The 25072-nt window shown below is 42.9% G+C and overlaps 1 protein-coding gene across 1 annotated transcript; it reads right to left on the bottom strand.

Annotated features, from left to right (window-relative positions):
* Positions 1–1932: 1932 nt before the first annotated feature.
* Positions 1933–23793, bottom strand: TARS1 (threonyl-tRNA synthetase 1). The gene is made up of 19 exons (XM_037128999.2): positions 23618–23793; positions 19033–19113; positions 15951–16141; positions 12472–12595; positions 11106–11227; positions 10470–10587; positions 10149–10213; positions 9985–10063; positions 9039–9185; positions 7930–8028; positions 6848–7014; positions 6344–6506; positions 6117–6254; positions 5686–5763; positions 5427–5527; positions 5166–5270; positions 3558–3630; positions 2922–3036; positions 1933–2448 (listed from the first exon to the last, which is right to left on the bottom strand). Exons 1-19 carry the CDS (start codon positions 23669–23671, stop codon positions 2300–2302), a joined length of 2169 nt encoding a protein of 722 aa, XP_036984894.1. The 5' UTR covers positions 23672–23793; the 3' UTR covers positions 1933–2299.
* Between the last annotated feature and the right edge of the window lie 1279 nt (positions 23794–25072).

Consider the following 25072-nt stretch of genomic DNA (forward strand, 5'->3'; position numbering starts at 1 on the left):
ATTAGAAGGATGGAGAAAAGAAATGAAGGGCTGTGAGCTGAAACCCTCATCTCCAAGTCAGTAGAGGTTTAAAAGAGGAACGAGAAACAGGGCCAGAAGCTCGCACTAGCAGGGGCAGAAGCGGCTGCCTGGAGACCGGTAGTCAGGGGAGGGTCACGAGGGCAAGAGGCTGCTTTTCTCAAGCACCTTTCACTGCTATTTGACTTTTTTAAGGCAGAAGAGGGAAGGCAAGTCAGGGTGGGAAGAGAGAGCCTCCCCCCACAGTGTGCTCCCCAACATCAGCCAGGAGCTTCCCAGGCGTACGGAACGAGAGCCTGCGTTTTCGTCTCTTGCTGCTCGGCACTCCCAGCGGATCCAGAAGCACTGGTCCAGCAGTCCCGGGGCGCAGTGCAGGTGTCCACCACTGCAGCGGAGGTGGAGCAAGGGGATGGGAGGGGCACCCTGTGATGGGTGGAGGGAAGGGGTGGGGGGGCTCAAGTGTGACCTCAGGTCCTCATTCCAGGTCCTTCCCACTTGCCCACACTGCCTTAACCTGACTGCTCTATCCCACGGACTTAATGTCTTTACAGATTTGGGGTTTGGTACCTATTTCACACATTTTGGTACCCAATTTTGGGGGGGTACCTATTTTTTATTTCAAACCTGTCTTTACAGAATTTTTACATGGTGGTTGCAGCTTTTCCATCATTGTTCTCAAGTTGTTCCCGTATGTAATTACCAAGACACCTCTTGATAGACTAGATGCTGGGTGAAGGCTTAGCCGTTGGGGTCTTTTGTTAGGTGCCTGAACACATCAGATGAGTGAGTCAGTGAACAGAGCAGGCACTGCTTCCCAGCGAGAAGGAAAGCAAACAAAACAGACTACAGAGAAAAGAGCTTCAGTGGGACAAGCCTGCAGACTGTAAGAGCCCCCGGTGGGCGGCCCCCCCAATGCTTCTGCTGAAGCAAGGAGCTGGCTCAGGGGACGGCTAAGGACCCATTTCTCTGGGTGTCAGTTCTGTCAACCTCTGTCTTCACTGCATCTTTACGTTCTTAAAGATTTATAAAGCTTCTGTCAACGTCTCAAGAAAATTGTTAATATATTGTATAAGCCATCTGTTGCTTTTAAGTATAAACTAGGTAAGAAAAATTTAGCTAAAACCATAGTTGGTTTTTGGACGACAACATTATTCTGTAATAGGAAATTTTTAAAACTGGACAAATATCCAAGCTAAGATACTGTGAATTTTAAAGAAATAAAACATTGTTTTAAAATGATTCTGACTAGATGTTCATGATTCGGTCATAGCTTCTCTCAGGACAGACATAAAAATGAACCACAAACCTATCAAAGGGTAAGTCTTGACAGTAAGAAGCAAGGCTTAATTATGAAATTTCAAAAAAACCCTGATTAAACATCATATTTCCCTTATTAAAGTGAGGAGTAATTTATGCAAATTGGCTTTGCCTTTCAGTGACCCCTGCAAACCCACTATTGGGGTCCTGAGAAAACTGCCAAGATGTTGCCTTTTAAAGATGATCATATTAGAGAAATTCATATACAGCTACGCAAGAAATTCCTTATTTTGTGGCATTCTCTCAATCACCATTCACTGGCAAAAAAAATTTTAAATTATCCCTTAAGAGAGAATAGGTAATTTGCATAACAAAAGACCAAATGGCCCAGAACAATGGTTTTAATTGTTGAAAAGTTTATATCTAAGAAGCGGAGTAGAAGTGGCAAGCCTGAAGATGAGGAGAGCACACGGTCCTGGTCACCGGGCAGCCGGCACCCAGCCCCTGTCCCCGTGGAGACCAGCTGGCCCTGGGGACTTGCGCCCCTCCACCCACCTAACGTGTCTGCCACACAACCTTAAAGGTCAACATTGAATCACGCAATTTGTTCCAGGTCCTGCATAGTAGGTGTATGAGGGCCAGAGAAGTCATTTAAACTTACAGGAATTAAAATTTTTATTTTTATACCATACTTCAATCAAATTTGAAAAGTTTTCAAAACTGCATGAAATTCACAAAACTGTTATCCCTTATCACAGTGAAGCATTCCTCATGGTTCACTTCCAGTGCTCAGATTTTAAGGAATAAAATCACTTCAATGTGTCTCTTTTTAAATTATCTCCTTGAGGTACACATCATCTGAAACCTGTCCAGGCTAAAAATCATTCACCGCTGCAGTCACCTCCATAGACTCTACCAGACTATTCCAAGTCCAGTGCACACTAACCCTTCCCAGGGTGCAGGGTGGATGTTATGGAAAAACTGCTCTTACTCTCCCACCGAGCCAGCCGCGGCCCAGCTCCCGTTAAAACTCTTCCTCCGCCTGTTTGCTGCGGGACCGCTGCAGCTGCTGCAGCCGCGCGATGGTTTCGGGAACGGTGCGCTCCCCGTGCACCTTGTTATCCCTCGTGCGGATGTTAACGGTGCCGCTGGTTTTCTCCTTCTCCCCGACAACTGCAACAAAGGCAACAGCCGTCCTCAGACACAAGGCTTCTCACTGGACATTCAAACGGAAGTGATCCCAGGGCCCCAAAGCCACCCCGCCCTGCACAGCTTCTGACTACAATGTACAGGTGACCGTGCAGAGTCCAGCGACTGATTTAAAAAAAAATCTATTCATTAAAAAAAACCCAACACTTTGTAATGACTACAACTGCTATGCTTAATGAGTCACTTAGTGCAGGCAACTTAATAAAAACTTACCATTTGGAGAAATAAAAGATGAAGGGGAAAAATTTTTAGACCTTTAGAGATTATTTTTTTCACACTGAGATTTTCCTTTCTTATACCAACTGAACAAATTTCCGAGTTGAAGAATCAGGATGGAAAGGAACTAAACCGACCACCATGACTGTCGTAAGCCTCAGTCTCCAGATTTCAGAGCTGTCCTAGGGTTTGTGGCTTTCCTGGGCTGCTTCCTTCCTTACCCAGGATGAAGTTGTACTGTGCTAACTGCGCGTTTCTGATCTTCTTATTCAACGTGCAGCCGGGGTCCAGGTCGACGTCCACCATGAGGTTGGCATCATGGAACTGCTGCCGCACCTATTGAACCAGAGACAGAAAACTCTTCACATCCAAAATCAGAATTACATTTTGATCTTAAATGATTTTACTTAACCTTATCTACACCTGTTAGTAAGGCAGTTTTTTGGCGGGTAGGGGGAAATACTGGTTTGGCATGCCACTAAAGAAAGGTTTCAAATAGCTGAAGAAATTTGCATTAAAAATAAATCAAAAATTACTCTTGGAGTCCAGGAGCAACTAGAGCAAGTGAAACTGCACCATGCACCTGAATCTGCGTATCACACTGATATGACATGGCTATCTGCTAACAAAAACCGTGAAAGATACAAGCGCATACAACACACCACGCAAACCACATCTTCTGATCACAGAACCACGTAGAAAAGCATTAAAGAGGTAATGCAATCCCTTCACACTTAAAATAGTAACACTTCTTTATATCGTAAGCAGCTTCATTTCCCAAGGGTATAGCTTGTGGAATTTGGAAAGCCGAATGGTATGTGTTAAACTGAATGAAAAGTCATGTATTCAAGGATTACCTTTTGGGCATATTCGTCACACGTTGGTCCCACGGGGACCACCATCACCTGGCGAGGAGACAGCCAGAAGGGCCTTGGGAGGGAATGACAAGTGTTTAGTGTGGACTTTCCTGAACAAGGACGCACGCTCACCGTTAGTCTGCTCTTCCGTATCTCTTTCTGAAACACGCAAAGTCCACTTGGAAAACATGGCTTTTTTCAATATCCAATAAGGACTAAAATAAAGAAAGATGAAAAAGTCCTAGAAATAAAATCTGTAACTACAGTTTTGCCAAGCAGATGGCAAAGCCAATCGGCAGCACAGACTACGCCTCCGCCTTCACTACGTCAGGTAAGAGAACCCCACGCACTGGCTGCCACAGGGCTCAGCGAGCTGCTAAAGGACCACACTTAGTGGCTCGAGTTACTTTATTCAAAGTCACTCCACCCAAGCACTGGTTTATTACTTATTCTCCATGGGGCGGGCACAAACTGCGCCCTCAGTTCATTCGAGATCCATTCTGTGGAACTCAGCACATTGTAACGGAGGCAACAGGAGAAGGTATTTGGTAAAAATGAGTGTGTTTTCACCACTAGTAAAAGATGACCGGTCTGCACCTCTCCCTTGGGGGTGTTTCTGGCGTCAAGCCCCCCTGAAGCTGCAGGCCTGTCAGTGCTCCTCCTGATCACGCCTCTGCCCCAAGTTGTTCTGCTACATCGGGAACGGCCGAGTAGGCGCTGAAACCCACCCGGCTGTGGCCTTCCCCACCCGCCGCGGGCTGGGCAGAGCGATGAGCTAAGGACCCTCCATTCCCCAGGTGTCACGGGGAGAATGTTTCCCACGTTTGACTCGATTTTGTGAAATATAACTGAAAACAGATTACCTTATTTCACTGACAAGTAAGACAAACTCCCCTTAATGTCTGAACTAGCCAAATTATAAAGGAAACTGAATGACTGCACAGTGTAAGACAACACGGATTTACAACGTTTCACTGAAGTCTCGTATCAGCAGAGTCAGGGCGGCGGGCTCTGCACAGTGGGTGTTGCACAACTTGTGCAGTTTCCTACTGCCTTTACAGAGAGCGGGCCCGACAAAACTGCTTAGAAAATAAAATGAAGGTCATGTGTTCATGTTTCCAGCAAGAACAGGATCTTATAAAAACACGACACAAAACTGTCCATTGGTTTGGAGCCTGTGCTCTCCATTAGAAAGCCACGCAGCTTCTAAAGGGGGTCAAAATACTTGCTCCTCACAGTCAGCAACACTGAAGGAGCCAAAGCCTACTCCTGTTTATGCAGTTGGAAACATCAACGGTGCTTGGGAAGCAATTGAAATAACAAGTATGCCCCTTCCTGAATAATGATTCCTAATTAGAAAGTGTCATATAACACTCAACAATTCAAACTGTGACACAAAAATAATTACTCCCAAGAAATATTCTTTCAGCTAAAAAAATTCAGGTTCTAATTGTGATTCCTCACTGTGTAAATACTTGTCATTAATTAGAAGTGACTAACTGTGATCATTCTCCCCTCCCATCACATGACTAAACTGGACAGCAGACACTTCTTATAGCGAATCCACACTGCCCGACAGAAAAAGAAGGAAACAATGAGGAAAATTACCATTTGCCCCCGTAGTTTTCAGTGAGGATAGCAATCATTCTCTCTACTGATCCCAGGATGGCTCGATGGATAATCACTGGCCGTTTTTTATCATCACCATCGTGGCTGGAAAGAACACAAATTTGTCATATATATGAAACAAATTGTGTGTGTGTATATATACACACACCCTTTATTTTATATTATTTTATTTCTATGTATGTACACACACACACCATTACACGTCCTGGAAGAATGTTCAGAACAGATGCAGAAACTCACCTCACAAAAGTCAGATTGAATCTGATGGGCAACTGGAAGTCCAGCTGGACTGTCGCACACTGGTGGTACCGGCCGATGGCATCTTTGATCTGAATGTCGATCTAAGGCGCACAGATTGGGTTGTTCTATGACACTGTCGACTCTAAAGCCGCGCTCTCTAGTTGTATGAGGGCCCACTCCTCCTCCCCTTTTTAAAACTCTAGTAATCTCTCCACCCGAAAGTGAAAGCCACATCACTCAAATCTACGCTGGCACTGACCTTTGGACCATAGAAGGCTCCGTCTCCAGGGTTTAACTCCCACTTTTCACCAAATTCATTCAGACTGTTTTCCAGTTGCTAAAGATAAAGCAAAACTGATTTAAATTTTTGTTCCCCTGGAACTTCTTCTGCTTCAATTTGAGACCAGAACTACCATGACTGCTTTCCTGGGTCACTATTCCCTGCTTTGTCGTTTTGCCCACTTAAACCTGCTCACACACAAATCCCTTTTCAAGGTCACAGCTTGATGAGTGGAAACACATCCAAGTATTTCTAAACAGAAAATCATACAGAAAGAACTAGCTTACTCAAACCTAGGAACATTTCCAATTTCCTTTTGCTTTTATCCATTTAAAGAGGCTTGGCTTTCTTACACTGTGGAGGGAGCCAACTTCGTTCAAACAGAATTCAAGCTGAAAAACATCACTTACTTTCTCAGCTTGATTCCAGACTTCAATGTCTCCAAGGAATTTTTCCGGGCGAGTAGACAGGTTCAATTTGAAAGAAAATCCAAATATGCTATATACTGTACGCAGAAAATCCAAACAACCTTTTATTTCATCCTCAATCTTTAAATGAAAGAAAAACGACACAGCGGTGAATTCCCTCCACTTCCTCGACATCCCTCTCCGTGTATGTGACCCCACAAGGCTCCCACCTGCTCCATGGCGCAGAAGATGTGGGCGTCGTCCTGCTGGAACCTCCGCACCCGCGTGAGCCCCGTGAGCGCTCCCGACAGCTCGTTCCTGTGGAGCACCCCAAAATCGGCTAACCGCAGAGGCAGCTCTCGCCAGGATCTTGGACGATGATCAAACATAAGGCTGAAGGAAGAGAAAAATAGGACCCACCAATATTTAATATAATAAATCCACTTCTCTACTATTTTATGAAAGGCTGTCAAAAAGCCACGGATTCCAAGTTGTTCAGATAAGCAATATTTCTCAAATCCTGGGCTGCACACAACAACATAAGCCCCGGCATGAATAAACAGCCAACAACTTTTAACACCACCATCTACCCCTGGCTGGTGTGGCTCAGTGGTCTGAGCACCGGCCTGCAATCTTCAACAGAAAGTCAAAGCTGTTAAAACGCCAGTGTCCCGGGCACAGGACTAAACACAACATGGGGGAACCTTCCATAGAAACTCAAAGCGGCCAACTACCAGTGTCCCGGGCAGTTCATGGGCTTCAGAGCAAACTGCTCCTTCTCCACCTCGAAGGAGAACATGTTCTCGCTGTAGTGCTGCCAGTGGCCTGAGGTCACCCACAATCGGCTGTTGTAGATGTTCGGGGTGATCACCTCCTGGAACCCTCGTTTCCTGTACTCACTCTGTTACAAAACAAACAGAACACACATGTAGAAATCGCCGCTCCTACTTCTGGTGGCAGCAAAAACGTAAAGAGCAATTTTATACTCTAAAGTTTAAGATGCACACACGTTATAATCTACTTGGAGGTGTGTGCCAAAGAGGAAACCCTCACATGCACATAAGCAGGCTTGTCAAAACGACCCCGCCGCAGCACAATCCCATCCGTGTCCACCGATGAAGGAATGGGCGCACTGTGGTAGCAGTGTCACGGGATGACAGGTGGTCACCACAACTGGATCACAATTCTGGCTGATACACAGTGAGACTTCACACATGTCATTTTGAACACATCAACAATTTGGGACACACTATGTATGGGGCAGATGAACAGTATCATGGATAAAAAGGATCCACCCTAACTTCAGAAGAGTAGCTGCTTCTGGGAAGGGAGGGGAGTGGATCAGCAGTGGCCCACGGGGAGCTGGTTCCCCCTTTGTGTACACGTCACTGTGCTTTGAACATGAGTTAGTGTAAATATACGTTAAATTAGGTTATGAGCATACAGGTGCTGACGGCATTATTCTCTATAAACATATGCTTTAAATACTTCAAAATTTACATAGAAAAAAAGCAAGGTAAAGACTTGCTTTTTCAAGGAAAATGTTAATGAAAGGTCAAAGAACACACAGAGGTCCTGTGTAAGGATTACAAGTCCTAGTTCAAGGTCATTGACTTCTCTGTGTAGCTATCCATGCATATGGACAAAATCATGTATTAGGAAGAAGTTTTAAAACTTTTATGAGCTCTCAAGACTTCCATTTTTTATTTATTCTTTTAAATGTTTCTTTTAAAATAGAAGGTTATCTTTTAGTGGATCTTATTTAATAAAAATCAATTTATGTCCTAAGTCTACAAAAGAAAATAATGTGGCTTACCCTGATGAATTCCATAAGTGTGTTATAAATGTATGCTCCCTTTGGCAGGAAAAAGCAACTTCCAGGGCTGAGTTCATGGAAGAAATATAGTTCTTGGTCCTGGATAAAAGAAAAACAAGGAATGCTTATATACGTGCATGACACCAACATATACTTCAGTGCTTTTGAGTTCAGAATACAGCATGACATCTCGTATTTTAATTCGTGCCATTCCCAATTAAAAAAAAACATGCCAACATTTCAGATGTGTGATTTAATGGTACTAAATTCAGTTCTTTACAACTTAGTTCCCTGCTTACTGCATTCTGGAACCCAGTCAAATTTACTGAAGAGGGACAGGGGGCACGGCTCTTAGTTCTCTCCCATCCAGAGGCAGCTCTCGTGGTTTTAACTCCTCAAAGCTCTAAGACCCGGTGTTTTAAATTTTTCTTTTTTTTTTTTGAAGTGGGAGTGGCAGGAAGGAGCCTTGGAAGAAGGTGCTGGTAATGAATGAAACAGGAAACGGAGACATGGCTGGCCTACTCCAGGCCGTGGTGAGTGAAGTCAGGGGAGCGTGGCGGTGACACTGCCTCCAGCTGCACAGCCCGGCAGCCAAGGATGCCTGGCCCAGAGCAAACGCAATCTCAGAAAGAAATGTTTTCATCGGAAACCTAACTTCCAGTCTGGAAGATACTTGGGGACAGTGGGGTAAAGGAAACGACAGCATGGAATCCAGTGGGGGCTTGCTGTGTAGTCACCTTGGGCAGCAAGCATATTAAACTTCTTGGAAATCAGTTTCCACATCTTACAAAGAAGTCAGTGAGACTAGGTGAATTTCCAAAGTATCTCTCAGCTCTATGGAACAGTCCTATACTTTCTTTACAAAAAACTGAAGGTCATCAGCATTTGTCCTCAATAAAAGGAACAGTGAAAATAAGTTTTTGTGCAGTATTGAGCACACTCTGAAGACAATGCAGATAATCAGTAATTTATGGCTTAAATAAATGTGGTAAAATACTTAAAAGCTACATTTCTTCAAAAGCAAATTCTTAATACAGCCAAGTAATACAGCTAGATTTCAAATGAAAGTAAACTCGGTCTAGACACATTATTGTTCTTTCATAACATACCCTCCCAATTTTCCTATGATCTCGGTTTTTAGCTTCCTCTTGCAACTTCTCCCACTCTTTCAACATTTTAGGATCTGGGAACGAAATGCCATAAATTCTCTGGAGCGTCTCCATATCTGCCTTCCCTTCCCAGTAGGTGGAGGAATTCTGAAAACAAAGATCAACCATGAAACAATATTCGAATTCGGAAATGCCTCACTTATTTTAAGAGTCAGACACTATTTCTCATAGTCACCTTGTGAGTCAAATCCATAGTGGTCCTCATACAAGAAAATGGCACAAAAAGTCTCCGTGGAGTAAACCCACCCTGAGTGGCCACGGGGCTGAAGCTAAACAGGTTTACTGCGCAGCACGGGGTGGCTGCTGAGACCCCTTGGAAAAGCCCGCCCTGCCTCAGCGCCCTCTTGGACCACAATTCCATGAACACAGCTCACAGCAGGAGCATCCTCATGAAATGAGCAAGCCACAGTGGAAAAGAAACCAACAAAACAATCTTGCAACGACTCCATTATTCTTATAATTCAAAGCGCATTTTATTACTCACCCATAAAGAACTTACAAACTAGTATGAACTGGCAGGATTAGCTTGGTTAGATTAGCAAGAACAACTGGGTATATTACCTTAGACACACGAGGGACAAAAGCACATGCTCCCACAGTGAGTCTCAAAGCTTTTAGAGCCATGAGGGCCCGTAACCGCCAGATTTTTGGGGACCCCCACATTGCCACTCTGACGTGCTCCAGAATGGCCGGTCAGCCACCGCTTGGGAGAACTTCTGCTAGAAATGGCTAATGACACGTGGCACCCACAGTCAGGAGACAGCATGAGAAAACCACCCACCCAAAAGCAAACTGGTAGAAAGAGGAACCAACAAAGGTTTAAACGTATGTCTGTACCACACGAACACATTTATATGAACAGAGTCTTCAAAGTTGTATCGCTTACCTTGTGTATTTTCAAGGCCTTGATTTTGCCAGTGTGTCTGACGTGAGGACCCCGGCAGAGGTCAATCAGGGGGCCGCACCTGAGGACACAATGAAAAAAAATTTAAACAAAGATAACGTGGCACAGACACCAATCATCTCTAAGTTGACGCCTGACATTCTCACCTGTAGACTGTGGTGGTTGGCGTGTTCACTTTTTCATTCAATATCCGGCATTTGAACTTGTTGTACTGAAAATAGGAAAAATTAATTTTTTAATACCCTCCTTTAATTTTTACCTCTAAATACTATAGCTAAAATATAAGTCAGAGTACACCTTATCAAAGCATTACAGGATTATAAGTATGTCACTATTTCATGTTTTGAACGCAAATGTTACACTTTCTGAAGAACAGGACTCAGCTCTGCACACGGAAGTCCAGTGTGACGCCTGCATGTAACATGAATGAGTGACACATGGGTGCCACGGGTCCCAGTTCGACTTACCTTAAACATTTCCAATAGAGTTTCCTTCTTAACTTCCAGTCTTTCAAATGCTTGCTTTTCTTTAATGATTTTCTTACATAAAGTCTCTAAAGAGGAGAAATCATTACTGGACACGCCCCTGAAAGAGAACAAAGTATAAAATTAATTTCTTTCAATTCCATTCTTTTTACACCACAGCGTGGAGGGACATCTCTTTAGAACACATCAAAGGATTTGACACAAAAAAAAATCAGACCTCTGCATTGCATATGAGAAGTGTAAACTAGACATTTTTCACAAATTATTTTAATAATTTACAGTTTCAGTGGCTTTGGCCTTGGTCACCACGGACACGGGGCCCGCTAGTGAATCCCGCCCCCTCCAGCTCTGTTACCAGGTGTAACGGGGAAGAGGACCGACTTCCCTGTATTTCCCAGTACACCTTAGGGCTCTGCCTCCATCGACCCAGAACAAAGCTCTCACAAGTCTCCATGCCTTTGACAGCGACTATACACTTCAAGTTTGCGCAGTGGGGATGCTTGGTGACTATGACGCAATAAGCACTACATCATTCTCCTTATTAAGAACTCTTTCAAAACAGCACAGGGACCCACAGTAATTCAATGTTAGTTTTCTTCATTCAATTGCATAACTTACCCTTCTCCAAGGTACATGTCATAATAGAATCCACTTTCTATTGGTGGACCATAACATAAACACCCGCCATAGACTCGCTCCATGGCTTCGCCCATTATGTGAGCACTCGAGTGCCAATACACCTGAAAATGCAAAGATGAGAAAGTTCAAGACTGGGCAAATGAGCTCTAAGTTCACGTGGTCATCTGAAAGAGACATGTAAAACTTACTATAAATAAAGCCAAGACACAAAAATCTAAGTTTACAAATCTACAAACTGCAGAGTGATTCTATATAGAAATGATACAACAAAAGGACGCTAATTTCTACATTTTTTTTAACCTTAGAAATGATCTAGTTTGTTTCAAACTAACTAAATGCAAATCAGCATCACTGATTAAACAGAATGGATGCTGTTCCCTGAACACAATCGTCACTCGAAATGTGACTGTCCTCTTGCTGGCAAGGGCCCAGGGTCTTGTGAGGCTGTGCACCCACCGCCCATGGGCTGTGCTCTGCCTTTACCTGGCCGTGGGGGGTCGCTTAGAACTCCACCCCCTTTATTCCCATCGGCCCCCAGCAACTAGGGTGGGATAACCTGAGCTCACAACACAACTAGAAAATACAAGGACATATGGATGCTAAAATCAAATGGCAGTACTTGGTTTTAAGGTGGCCATTCACAGGAGCTGGAATATATCCATACAAGGTTTTTAAGTTTAATAACAGTACGGTACCCAAATGATTTTAAAAATTCTCTTTAAAAACTTAAGGAATCCAGAGCACATCTACTTATGTATGCATAAGTAAACCACCATCCACCAATGAAACAACCAATGAAACAACCAATGAAACCAATTAAACAACATAAAACAATATATTTGATTTCCCTCTGCACAGTAGGCCGTCACGAAGAAATAAGGAGAAAACCTTGCCACCGTGTGGAGGTTGGTTTTTACTGTGCTTTCAGCAGATCTGCACTTTAAGATGAGAACAAATATGGAAATCAACTTTCCAATATAGGAAGTACTTTAATTTTCAAATTTGTTAGTGTGTGTATATATTTATGTCTTGCTTAAGTATTGACAGTGTAGAAAACAAGTCTTACTTGTTTAATCAATTTCTAATAAAATTTTAATAGAATTTCCAGATTTCCCAATTTTAGTATCTAGTAGGAAAAATACATTTTTTCAACTTCACCTCTTGATTTTATCAGGCAAGCACTTTTATTATGTTCCCTGAATGAAAGACAAAAGTGAAGATTTCAAATATGACAAGGAGACACTGGTAAACTCTGGTCACCTACTGGCAGAGGTGACGACCTGTGAAAAGAGTGTGAACTAGACTCATCATCCTGACATTCAACGACCTCTGACTAAACACTTACGGCCTGAGCTTCCTCATCCTCAAACTTGAGAAGCTCCACAGTGCAGTCTTCCTCCAGAGGACGGTCGAGGTCCCAGACCACCTTGTTCACTTTAGCAATAACGGTGTTGTCGGCCAGGCCTTGACTTACAAACAACAGGAAAATAAAGACTGTATATTATATATTGACACTGTATGTGTTATAAGTAATATAGATCTTTCTGAAATAAAATGGAAAAGGCAACAAATCCCCAAAATGTACTAATGTACCCAAGAATATGAGATCCTGAAAATTCAAAACGCTATGACATTTATGCTTGAAGATACGACAACTCTGATAAACTAACAATTTTCAGTGGCCTGATTTAATTTTTATTTTCCCCAGATAAGCTCTCCACAAAGCCAAGCTACTTAGACTCTGATGGAAGGCGGACTGGGGATACTAAATAACTTCTCTGCTCTACCTCCTATCTGAATTGTTTTGAGGGGCAATGTTAACCTCAGAACAGATTCTGCCAATGCCTAAGATGCCTTTATTTACAACAAATATATAGGTAAAGTAAGATTATTTAATAAAAATTTTAATAGTGTAGATAAAAATGTCATCTAGAACAGTCTACGGGACACCACACAAACTGTAACCACAGGGTGAGATGTCGGCCACACCGAGTGGGAAAAGGCACAGGGGTTCAGAGGAGGGGAAGTGGCAGAGGTCAGAGTGGTCTGGACAGGCATTGGGGATCAAGTAATGAGTTGAAAGGTCAAGAGGTCTGGCCAGGAGGAAAAGGAGATGAGCGGGTGCTCCAGATGAGGGCGTGGGCACGAATGCAAGCAGGGACCAGAGTTAAGAGAGGTTCAGGGAGTTTTGTGCCTGGAGCAGAATGAGCAGGGCGAGTCAGATTGCAGATCTGAATGTGTTCCTAGGGACACGGCAGGCTACAGCGGTCTTGACAACTCAACAAGAGCAGGAATCGCCACCCCACGAGGGAACAGTGTACAGCCTTTACGCCGTCAGTCTTTACATACACCACCAGAAGGCTTAAGCTGGCTGCAGGTGCTGCACTGGGTGGTTCTCTCCTTGCTCTGCTTAAGTTTACACAATCTGCCCCCTTAAGAACCAAGGACGGGATAACATACAGAAAGTAAACAGTAACTGCTTACTCCATTTTCAATGTTCCCGTTACATTTCCCTTAGACTATACGCGATGTTTCCTGTTCTCCTGAGATCAAAGGGAGCCAATGTAATCTAAACACATCTCACACAATATACAATGGATTTGACAGAGAGAAATGTTTTAATTTGGTGTACAACAGTTTTCAGAAGACTAGACAAATGATCAAAAGTCAACTACTATACTCTACAGTCTTCAGGAACAAAATGATTTTTGTTTTAGGGTCCAAATGCTGCCGTGAGATGCCAGCAATGGAGTTATTTTGAAAATGAGGCTTACCCCTGGACCACACTGGATCACTTCCACTTTCCAAAGAAAGGGCAAAATAATCCATACTTTAAGATTTCGAACAAAACCAAAACTCCAAAGAAAAACGTTCTGAAGCAAATGGAACCTGCCTTCTTTTTCCTTCCCGTTCATACTCATTACTAATCATCTGAACCTTTAAACAGCCTGTTACTCATGCTGCAGTTTTTCACGGAACAAGCTGTTCTGGACTTTCGTAAAACTGTCTTAAGTACCCTCACTTGCAGATCAGTGGCTTAACTCCAGCTCTAAAACTCATCAACGTCTTTTGTAATTCAACTCAATTATTTTGGATTGGCTACTCAACAAAGTACAATGTAATCTGAAGGACAAAATTATAAAATGCAGAGAAAAAGTTCTTGGACTAATGGGAACCTGAATTTTAAATACCGACACAGCTACAGTATCAGTGTGCAACCATGGATGAATCTCTTCATCAAATGACCTTCAAAATCATCTCTAAAATGACAGATCAAACTGATATTTAAAGGTCTATGCAGGTATTTATGATCTCATAAGGAGATCTGCTTGACAGCACAACTTGCTTATCTCCTTTGGAATAAAATAGAAGCACTGTAGTAAGACGCGGTGGTGAAATGAACTACAACACTCCATTCTCTTTGTAAGACGTACTAACCAGTGTTCACGGCACACGGGAGATTTATGGTCCGCGGGCCTAACTGCCTCCTCTCCCCACAGCTGCACAGCGGGCTTACCAATAGTCAGCTGGGTTGGTTGCCAAACCTGTTTACTTGTTATTTTTTGTCTTACAGTTAACAACATAAAATTGATGATAATCAACCATTTTTGATAATCATATGATTTCATGTGGCTCAACTCAACAAGTAATATAAATAAAGTAAAATCAATAAAATAGAAAAATAAAAATAAATAATAATACAAGGGATTTATGGTTTCTATGAAAACCAAGTTGAATCTTTGAAAAGCTTGGTAAAGTCAGATCATTAGAATCATATGGTCGAGTTGGGTGTGGATGAAGTGGCTGTGTAAAGACCTGGGGGGACTCTGCACTCAAACTGCTTCTCAAGTGTCAACACAACGTCAACTCTACTTGGCACTGAACACCAAAAAGCCCTGAGATGTGTGCCTGTGTGTATAGCTACAGTTACTGAATAACATAAGGGGTGGGCTAAAGTAGGTTTACAGTTGTAATGCAAATAAATAATATATTAATAAATAACACAAGAATAAGCTCTGTGTTTCGCATACGCACAACTATAAACCTACTTTTGCCTACCCCATGTATCTACGGGTTGACAAACTTTTTCTGTAAAAGGCTGCACACATATTTTATTTCATTATTGTTATTTTTAGATATATTTTAGACTGTGTCCACACAGAATCTGTTGCAGATTCTTAGCTCCTGGGCTGGACGAAAATGACCATAGTTTCCGACACCTCATATAAGATGTGTGCACCAACTTATGCTTTCCTGACTTGATCATTTTCTGATAAACCAACCCAACCACTGATCCCAAGATCCTATTAAAATTAAGAACACATTTACTCTAGTACAGAGAATGCATCTAATTCAAAGTTACTTCTTCCCAACCCAATAAAAGTGTGAAGTTTAAGACTGGATATGGCCCTCTTTTGGACTTATAAAAGTAACACATTTTTTAAGTGTGTTATATATTAGTTTCTTAATGTTCTCCTATGAGATGATCAACCTTCATTTAAGTTCAAAACTAAGACATTTAAGTCAAAATAGGTGAAACACTATCTACTTGGTTTTTGTGACATTATGATCAAGGTAGAAGAACTAATAGTATAAAACCCTTCATAAGATAAAACCAAAATGGAGTCTCTAAGAAACTAACTTTGAATCTTGACTATAAAGCTTCACATCATTTTGACTCTGAAAAATCTCAAATAATATAAGTTAAACATGAAAACCATTGAACAGTAACGTAAAAATGTTTTGAAGATAAAAGTTGGCAAGGTTAAGTTTTGAAAGGTTTAGTCACAAATGACAGAAGATCAAGGCAGGTGCAGCTTGTACCTAATCCCACAAGCGATTTGATAGGGCGTTGTCTTCCAGGATTCCGCGCCGACCTGCTTGCCGTCGGGCAGAGTGACTGTAATCGGCTTGCTGTCTTTCTCTGCTTTTTCTGCCAGGATGGCATCGTGTTCTGCTTTCAGTTTATTATACAACTCGAGACGTGTGTTAATATATTCGGGCCAAGGATTCAACTGCCAGACAACAGATGAAGAAATACATGATTAGTTAAACAACTTGCTTTCCTCTTTAGAAAAGGGAAATAATTAAAACAGACAATACAACAAAACATGATTAGTAATTCAATGTGGTAAATGGCTTGCCAAAATCAACAAGTATTACCTTAATGTTGTCCTAGTAAAGGTAAAAAAAGAAATTAAATGCTCTCATTAAGATTTTTTAAAATAGAAGAGTATAAATAACAATAAATACCCAGCTACCAGCATTCTAAATGAAGAAGTATAGATACCATTATTTTGCTATTTTTTGCATAATGTAATTTTTTTCTTTAAAGATACTCTCTTAAGGACTTTTCTAATCAAACACTCTTACAGGTACAACTATAAACAATCCTGGAAATACAACCTGGCTCGCCTTTCCATTTTGTTTCAATTTTATTCAAGGGATGACCTGTGAAGCTGGCCAGAGTATATGACCACTCATAATTTCCAGCTAACCAAGTGTAAATTTATTTGACTTACGGGATCCCATTCGGGGGAAATATTTACTAAATTCAAAGAAGCCACGATCTTTGAGTATTTCTTTCTTGAGTATTTAAACAGCAAGTATAAGAAAACAGCATAACACTACTGTTTCTAATACATTAAATTAACCAAGATGTTTTCTATAAAACACCCACTCAGGTTCCCAAAGGTCTGACAAAGAAAGAAAAAAAGAGACAATAATCAGATTTGACTTCCTCTACTGATAGAGACTTGGTCTTTAAAACATTTCAAAAAGCAGGTGGTGAATCTATGGTCACAAACTAACATCTACATAATTTACGATCTTCAAATGAAAATACCATGGATATTAACAGCTACGGACAAAAGCAAAGAGGAGATGGCTTAATTTTACCATGAGTTTCCATCTTTACATAGATTTAAATCAATCAGTTATAACAGTGTATTCAAACACACACTTTAAAACTTATTCAGTTTAAATGCTGCCCCCAATCCTATGTATATTAAATACTGACCTAACACACTTCCTCTGAAAGGAGTACAAGCTAGCTAGCACCTAATCCTCGGTGGACACAGTTACCCCCGTAGCAACCTCGGAAGGTAATATTTACCTAAATATCATAGTAAGAAAGAAAAACATAGCCAGCCACATCATTAAAAATATTTTTCACACTGTTTGAACGTAACTTATTAGAGCAGTAAGTTTCTTGTGTGTAGTACATTTTTTTCCTTACACAATATTCCCTTCTCCTTCCAATCATTTTTGTCAGCCCTTACCTTCTGAAATGGAAGCACCCTCATCTCCTCCTAGTTCCCCCCACAGCTGCCCTTTTCTTTCTCCACTCACATAGGTGCTCTTCACGAGTACTCTGTTAATTTGCAGAGTGCAGAACCCGTGATAGTAAAGCCCCAGTGAATTAACCAAAAGCTCACAGCCTGTCACTCTACAACCATGTACCCCAAACCCCTGAGGCAGAAGGAGCCACACTACCTGGCCCTGCCTGCTTGGAAGCATCAGTACAGTCCTACCACCCACAGGACCCTCCGCATCCCACTGCGGTTTATCTACAGATGCACCTGGTACTTCCTAGTCAGAAGTACTTAGTGTCAAACATAAACTACTCAATGTTCACGGAGCAGTTCTCTCTGTGGCAGGTCCTGGAAATGCAGAGAAGAATGAGGCCCGCACGCTGCCCTGCTAAGGGTAATGTACATAAACGATGGAATGTGGAGGAAGAAGGGACATCTCACTGCACACTTGTTCCCAGACAGCTCATGTCAAACATCTGTAATCACGTTGCACTTAATGTTTTCTTTTCAGAAAAGTCCTCTAATTACACCTTTTGTTTCCTATTTCCAGACTCATTCTCAAGCTGTGACAGAAGAGCATGTACTATTGTATTGAAAGTATAAAAAAGAAATTAGGGAACATAGGTATTTTTTCTACTCATTTGCAAATTTTAAAGTTCACAATCAATAATTTCTCCCACATTACAGAGGGATGTTACGGACAAAACAATAAGAGAAAAGGTTAGGCAGGCAGGGCCCTAAGCACTACTTAGTGATTCTTGGTTACCTTCGAACGTACCCTTAGGTAAATGAAAGCACTGTCGATTTAGCAATGCAATGTTTAAGGAAATGGCTCTTTAAAGCTCATTTGTTGTGCTACAGCATACTTCTTAAAGCCCATCCCTTTGTTCCTCTGCGTTCTGGTAGTTTTTTTCTAAAGAGTCTCCAATAAAATGGTTGCTATGACTAAAGCAAAAGTGAAGCATGGTTCACAGTAGTCCAACTTCAAAAATAAACTGGGGAGACAAGCCTAACAGCCTCATAAAGCAGAACGCCCAGGACTCAGCCTGATTCTGGGCTGACTTCTGAAGAGCCAGTTCCTTTCCGTCTGAGCACAGGGATACTGAGAGCATTTTCTCTCCACTCGGGAGGCCTCAGGGTGATCTGTCCTGGTTTCAAACCAAACTCCAGGAGCAGGTCCAGGTGGAAACAGTGTGGATGGGGTCCAGAAGTGGGCGGGCTTTGTTTGTTTCCGTCGTATTCAGCACAAGCTCAAACAGCAAGTGTCTCCCCTTTAACTGCTCACTGAATGAAACGACAGCTGGCATCCAATCAGGCCACCGAGTCATTACAGATTCCTGTCTGACTTCCATTCTCTGATTTTCTCATCTGATCCTGCAGATTATCTCACAATTATGTCTCAGTTGTTTTCCTTTTCCAATAACAACCTCGAGTCTTTCCTCCTCTCCCAGGCTCACTGATGCTTCCTTCTCCCAGATTTTTCCGCTGAGGCCGTCCTACATTCCCTGTAAACCAGGGGAGTCTTACACAGGACAAGTCTGAGACAGCGCTCTGCCATGTGTCAAATTTGGCGACAGCCCCGAAACGTTTACCTCTGCTCGACCGCCGTCTCCAGACCCTTCCTTGCTCTTCCTCTTGCCTTCTTCCTTTCGCTTCTCTTCACCGGCACCTACCTAGATAGGCAAAAAATAAAGGTTTTATAGTTTGATCTAATGTGACACCCCTTCATGCTCCCCCGGAAAAGTTGAGATGTTATTTTAGCATCTATTTTTGAAAAGTGAAACCTGATTTTCAAAGACTAGAAAACGTGGTCACTGTCAAAGACAAGTTAACAACTTACAAGGAAGACAAGTCCTAAAAGTGTAGAGGAGCTACCTGACAATATTCAAGTCCTCACATTTCATTCCTTTTCCCTGTTCCCATGACTCTTGCTTCAGATAAGGACAAACTCAGTGTTTGTCACATGCTCGTTTATGGCTACATGCTCAATGTTTTAAACACTGAGCATGTAGCCATAAACGAGCATGTGATATATTCAGTAAAAGTATTTTCAGAAAATGAAACCAGTACACTATGTGTGCATTCATTCCACGAGTACTACACGTGTTCATGGTTTTGTGCTAATCCCTGCAGAAGAAGCCAACACAAGGCCCGATCTCTGTCTTGTGCAAATTTAACCTCTCCAGGGAAACTACGGCGTACGTATGTGAAAGCCTCCAGGAGGGGAGAGAACCCACTGCAGCACTATGATTCCATGTCCAGTAAGTGAGGTGACAATCAGTGTCAGTTAGGGCTTTCAAGATTTCAAGTTAAAGTTAAAGGCTGGGCTTCGAGAATGGAGGGCCTGTCTTCTAGGTATGCACATAAACTCGTTGTCGGAAATGGTTAAAAAGAGAAAGAGCAAGAGAACGAGAGGACAAACAGACCAAACAAGGCTGACCAAAGCAGGACTGTTTTAGGAATAAAAGTTAAGGCAAACTAGGGCTCAGACAGAAGCAAGCACGGAAAGTTACGCTAAGGAACATGCACTTCAATTAGAAACACTCCGACTCATGGGAATTTTTAAAGCAGGACGTCCTGTGCCAGAGGCGACCACAGTAGAACAGATCTGTGCCAGTGGCTCTCGACCAGAAGCTATGCATCCCTCCCCACTTCACCTGTCAGTGGATATTTGGCAACGTCTGGAGACATTTTTGGTTGTCACAACTGGGGGGTGCCATTGCCATCTGATAGGTAGAGGCCAGGAGTGCCGCTAAGAACAGCCCCCGCAACAAACCATTTTCCAGTCCACACAAGGTCAACAGCGCTGACGCTGAGAAACCCTGAGCTACATTTTGGGATACTGTGAAGAGGATTTTCTCAGAAAGGCATTCTGTGTGGGCACTGCTGGGAAAGAAACATTCTGAGCAGACTGCACTGTACCAAGTCTCACAATTTACAAAGTTCTTCCACAATCATTAATCTGATTTTCACAGCAACCCTGTGCAGTGGCATTATTATTATTATTATTTTACAGATAAGATTGAGTTGGAAAAAGTCAAATGACTTTTCTAGGCTCTTACAACCTGTAAGTGGCAGAAAAGGTACCTGCCCAGGTGCTGACAGAGGCCGACTCTACAGAGCTGTGATTAGAAGTTGTTCTGAGGGTGGATCTAGGGATATGAACAGGAGACTCTCTTATGGTTTTGTATGTTTATGTTTTGGGGGTAAGTTTTTCTGAGATATTTTCCTATACAATCACCAACATAACGTACACAATCCCATGGTTTTTAGTGTGTGCACAGTTGTGCATCTATCGCAATTGAGAACATTCCTATCACCCAGAGAGAAAACCCTATACCCATCAGCAGTCACTCCCCAACGCTCCCGCACCCCATTCCCCAGCACTTGGTGACTACCAATCTGCTTTGTCGCTACAGATTTCCACATTCTAAACATTTAAAAATATGTGGTCTCCAGTGACTGGCCTGTTTCACTTAGCATGATTTCAAGAGCATCCATGTCACCTGTTTTAGCATTTCCTTCCTTCTTATTGGCAAATAATATTCCACTGTTTATCCATTTAAGAGCTGGACATTTTGGTTGCTTTTTTGAATCATATAAAACATATTATGTTAAAAAAATAAATGATTCTTCAGGCTGAGCCAAAACTTCCCCTACTCTGGGATTCTGCATTTAGCAAACTTTTAAGGTTCATTTATAGTCAACAGATGAATAATGAACATAATTTAAGTTCATTCTAATAAAGCACGAACCTACAGGGTGACAAGATTCCCTGTGTGCTTTTGCTACACTAAAGAAATGATGTAATTAGTCAAGTGAATTGGGTAACAGAAGGGGAAAAAATTAATTGAACGTCTGTCTGTGCAGGTTTAAAATGGGAAAAGAATCAATTCTCTTTTTCTGATAAAATGCCTTTGATTTTGGTCAGAGAGATATCTGTCAAATGAGTAAGAGTAGTAACGAGGAGGGAGAGGATGAACTTTTTTTGAGTTCTAAATATCTCTCCATTGCACAAATGAGAATTCTGGCTCGAAGAGGGCCATTCACCCCTTAGTCCACAGGTGCTAAGAAGAACAGCGGGGACGGTAAAACAGGTCTCTCGGGACCCTGGGGCCCATTCTGTCTTCACTACACTGGGGAAGTCAGTAGGCACCTGTCCTCAATTTCCCATGAAAACAGAACAAAAACATGTGAGTTTACGTGTTACATCTTTATGTAAAAACAATCTAAAATGTCAACCTAGGAGCTGGGACACAGAACTGAATTGTGAAGGGAAGCTACAGAATTACCCTCCGTGGAGATATCTAGGACTTGGAAAGAAACACCTCAGAATGCACTCTAAGTAAATCCAAACCCAGGACTGGCCGCTGGGATAGGTATTTCCTGGGAATCCCATGATTCCATGGAGTACCTGTCCTTGACTTGTTCCCAAGCAGATGACAGGAGGCAGGGCAGCACTGGAGTTATGGGTATTGGGTATAGAACACTGGGTCTGAGCAAGTTAGTTACCATCGACATGACTGTTTCCTCATCTGTATAATGGGGATAATAACAAAACCCAGTGCATAGGTATTTTGAGGCCCGAATGAGGTAATACATGTAATATAGTAAAAGATCCCATAGTTAGCACTCAATAAATATTAGGTATTGTGCAATTATTGTAGAAGAGAGAAATAGCGTGTTTAATAGTCATTTATCACCTCCAATTAAGAATGGCATAGCAGAATATTTTTGCACATGGAAAGTTGACTATATTAAGAAAAAAAAAGTAAACAAGTTACAAAACAGTAAAAATACCATTTTAGGTGAAAAATATGAATGGAAAAAAGTCTATGAAAAGGCACCACTTGTCACTTCACATTTAATTTAGTTTAGAACTTACACTTAATATAGTTTTGAAAGTGGGTATGCATTTTCTCCATTCAGTCCCTGGGTAACCTAGGGACTGAAAACTGATGAGAAAATTGCGGCTTTTAAGTGACCTGTCCTATCAGAGAGCTGGGGTGCGTCTCCTTTAACTGAATCTCTCACTTGGACCATTTCAGCAGCCCCCTGCTTGTGGCATCACCTTTTCCCAGTGCACCCTCCACCCCAATTCCGGAGTGATCTCTAAAACTATAGTTCACATCCATCACTTTCTTGCTTAAAAACTTTCATTTGCAAAAAACAATCCCAACTATTCTTGGTTGCCTGAGATCCTTCTGATTGCTATGGCCCCCTCTTCACGCATATCTCTTGCAAGCCACCCCACAGGCAAATCAGTCACTCCGTTCTCTTTTCATTGCCTTCCCTGCCTTCGCCTGGAAAGCCCTGCCTTGTCAGGTTTACTGGGGGAACTTACACTCAGTCTTCCAACTCCATTCAACAGAGCCCTTCCAAGCAGAACTGGACACTCCCACTTCTGCAAACACCACAGCAAAATGACTGTTAAGCTGTCTTTCACACACCAGGCTGTGAAAGGCCAGGCTGGGTCCTAGTCACCTTTTTAAGTGCTTGGCCCAGCACGCTGAATGAACACTTCACATTTATTTGTTAATCATTAAAAACAAAAAAACCTCGCCTGGTGGCATGAAAGTGACCTGGGAGATGTTCCTAAGCAACGGATGACACAAAGAGAAAGTTCAAAGGTGAAATGATTAGCGTGTGTGAAATAAAATAATGCCTGCCTCCAGCACTAGGCAGGGAAGTGTCTAACTCGTCTACAGTTTGTCAGGTCGCCTGGCCTCCACCCTTGATTATAAACCACCCAAACCTGAGCAAATTGCGTCAGATCTCGGGAGCTCGGTTTTCTCTTCTTTAAACTAGAGCTTTTACCCTAACAGGGTTTTAGGATTAAGTAAGGCTCTCCAATGCTCTCCCCTAAGGAGAGGTAAAGACGCCAGTCTGGGAGTCCCGTAATTCTCTCCCTATTTCTAACTAGGTATATCGCTCTTGAGCAACTCATTCAAGGTCTATTTCCTCATCTGCAAGAACAGGATCGACCCGGAGCTGACCTGCAACGCCCCGCCTGCTTCAGGAATAGACCATCCCTTCCGAAAGGGGTCTGCGACTCCAGTGGGTGCTTTAACATACCCCCAACGAGTTCCTCCGCCCCTCAGGGCCCCAGCCGCTTCCTCCTTCCAGCCCCCGCCCTGTACGGCCGCAGGGCACCAAGAGAGCCCCAGCCCCGCTCACCGGCTTCTGCTCGCCTCCCATCTTCCCTGAAGGACTGCTGGCCTTCTCGGACATCGGAGAACCACGAAGAGAAAACAGAACTCAAAAGCGAAGGCCTGCAGGAGAGGAGAGCGCAGGCCAGTCTGAAGTGGGCTGGGACTCCCGGGAACACTGCGCAGGAGCCACGTGGGCTGGGATGGGACCAGCTGATGCAATCGGAAAGCGCCCAAACCCAGCCTCCTAAGCAGCGGATACGGACAGCCAATCGACACCGGGGAAAGGCGGGCTCTCCCTTATCTAAGCCAATGGGAAAGCTTGTTGGGTGACAGCCATTCTAGTAACACTCTGAGCGGCGGGTGAGGAGAGGGCGTGGCCGACGCTAAACCTCTTTTCCCTGCCAGCCCTGGACCCGACTCTTTTCTGAAGCGCGAAGCCCGTAACACGCCTGCGCTTTCTTCCAGTTGTGGCGACCTATTATTGCAGCGTCTTTCCGGCCACCGTAGCCTAAAGAGAGTGTGTTTGAGCTTCTTGGAAGTCCTCGGAGTCTTGAATCCCAGTGCTGGACGGGGATGATACAGAGTTTCTGGCGGCTTCGTGCAGCCGGACCTGGGGTCCCTGGACGGTAGCGGTGAATCCGGCCCTCTTCTCAGCAATCCAGGCTGCCCAAGACCGAGCCTTGATGATGCAGGAAAGAGCGCCTTTCCTCGGACATCTATACTGCATTCGGGGAGCGTTTCCACGGGGCCCATGAAAACGCAACGAAACGTTTACTTATAGAAATAGCCCCGGGGACCCCACGGATTCTCCCGTAGACATCTCCCTTTTAAAACAGTTGCTGATTCGAAATCAAGCGCAATGAGCTCGATTACAGTTTGTGTACTGTATCGTCAAGCTTTATGGACTTTACTTTCTAACCATTCAGTCCCCACAACGCAACACCTTCTGGGCCATCCTTTCACGAAGAACAGTAGCCTCTTTCCCGTCTTTATGCATTCATTTTTCATACGGTGCTTAGGGTAGTCTTGTCAATACAAATATAATCACGGGACCTCCTACTTAAAACTCTTCAGTGGCTTTCAGTTGTCTTAAAATAAAAATAGTAATGGTTTTGAAGGCCCCTGGCGGCCTTTCTCGCTCCTCCTCCACACACTGACCTCTAGCTACAATGACCTTATTTTTTCTCAGCTCTTCCTCCGTGAAGTTTTGGGTACCTCCCGAGTTTGTCTTCTCCATCCTCATCTCTGCCTGCCCCACCCCTCCCACTTTTTGCCTTTTTAACACCATTTATTTGTCAGGTCTCGAATAGTTTTCTTTGGAGAGCCACTTCCTGACCGACCCGTTGTATCTACTGGAAGCTTCATGTAACTCTCTTAGTAACACCTGTCAGTTCAATTTTACAATAAAAAATTATATTATTGTCTCTTAGACTGAAAACTTCACAAAAGCACAATTTGTGTATTTTTGCCAGCATCTAGC

This window comes from Artibeus jamaicensis, unplaced genomic scaffold (genome assembly GCF_021234435.1).
Source record: "Artibeus jamaicensis isolate MK-2021 breed Jamaican fruit bat unplaced genomic scaffold, CSHL_Jam_final scaffold_369, whole genome shotgun sequence".
Taxonomy (NCBI): domain Eukaryota; kingdom Metazoa; phylum Chordata; class Mammalia; order Chiroptera; family Phyllostomidae; genus Artibeus; species Artibeus jamaicensis.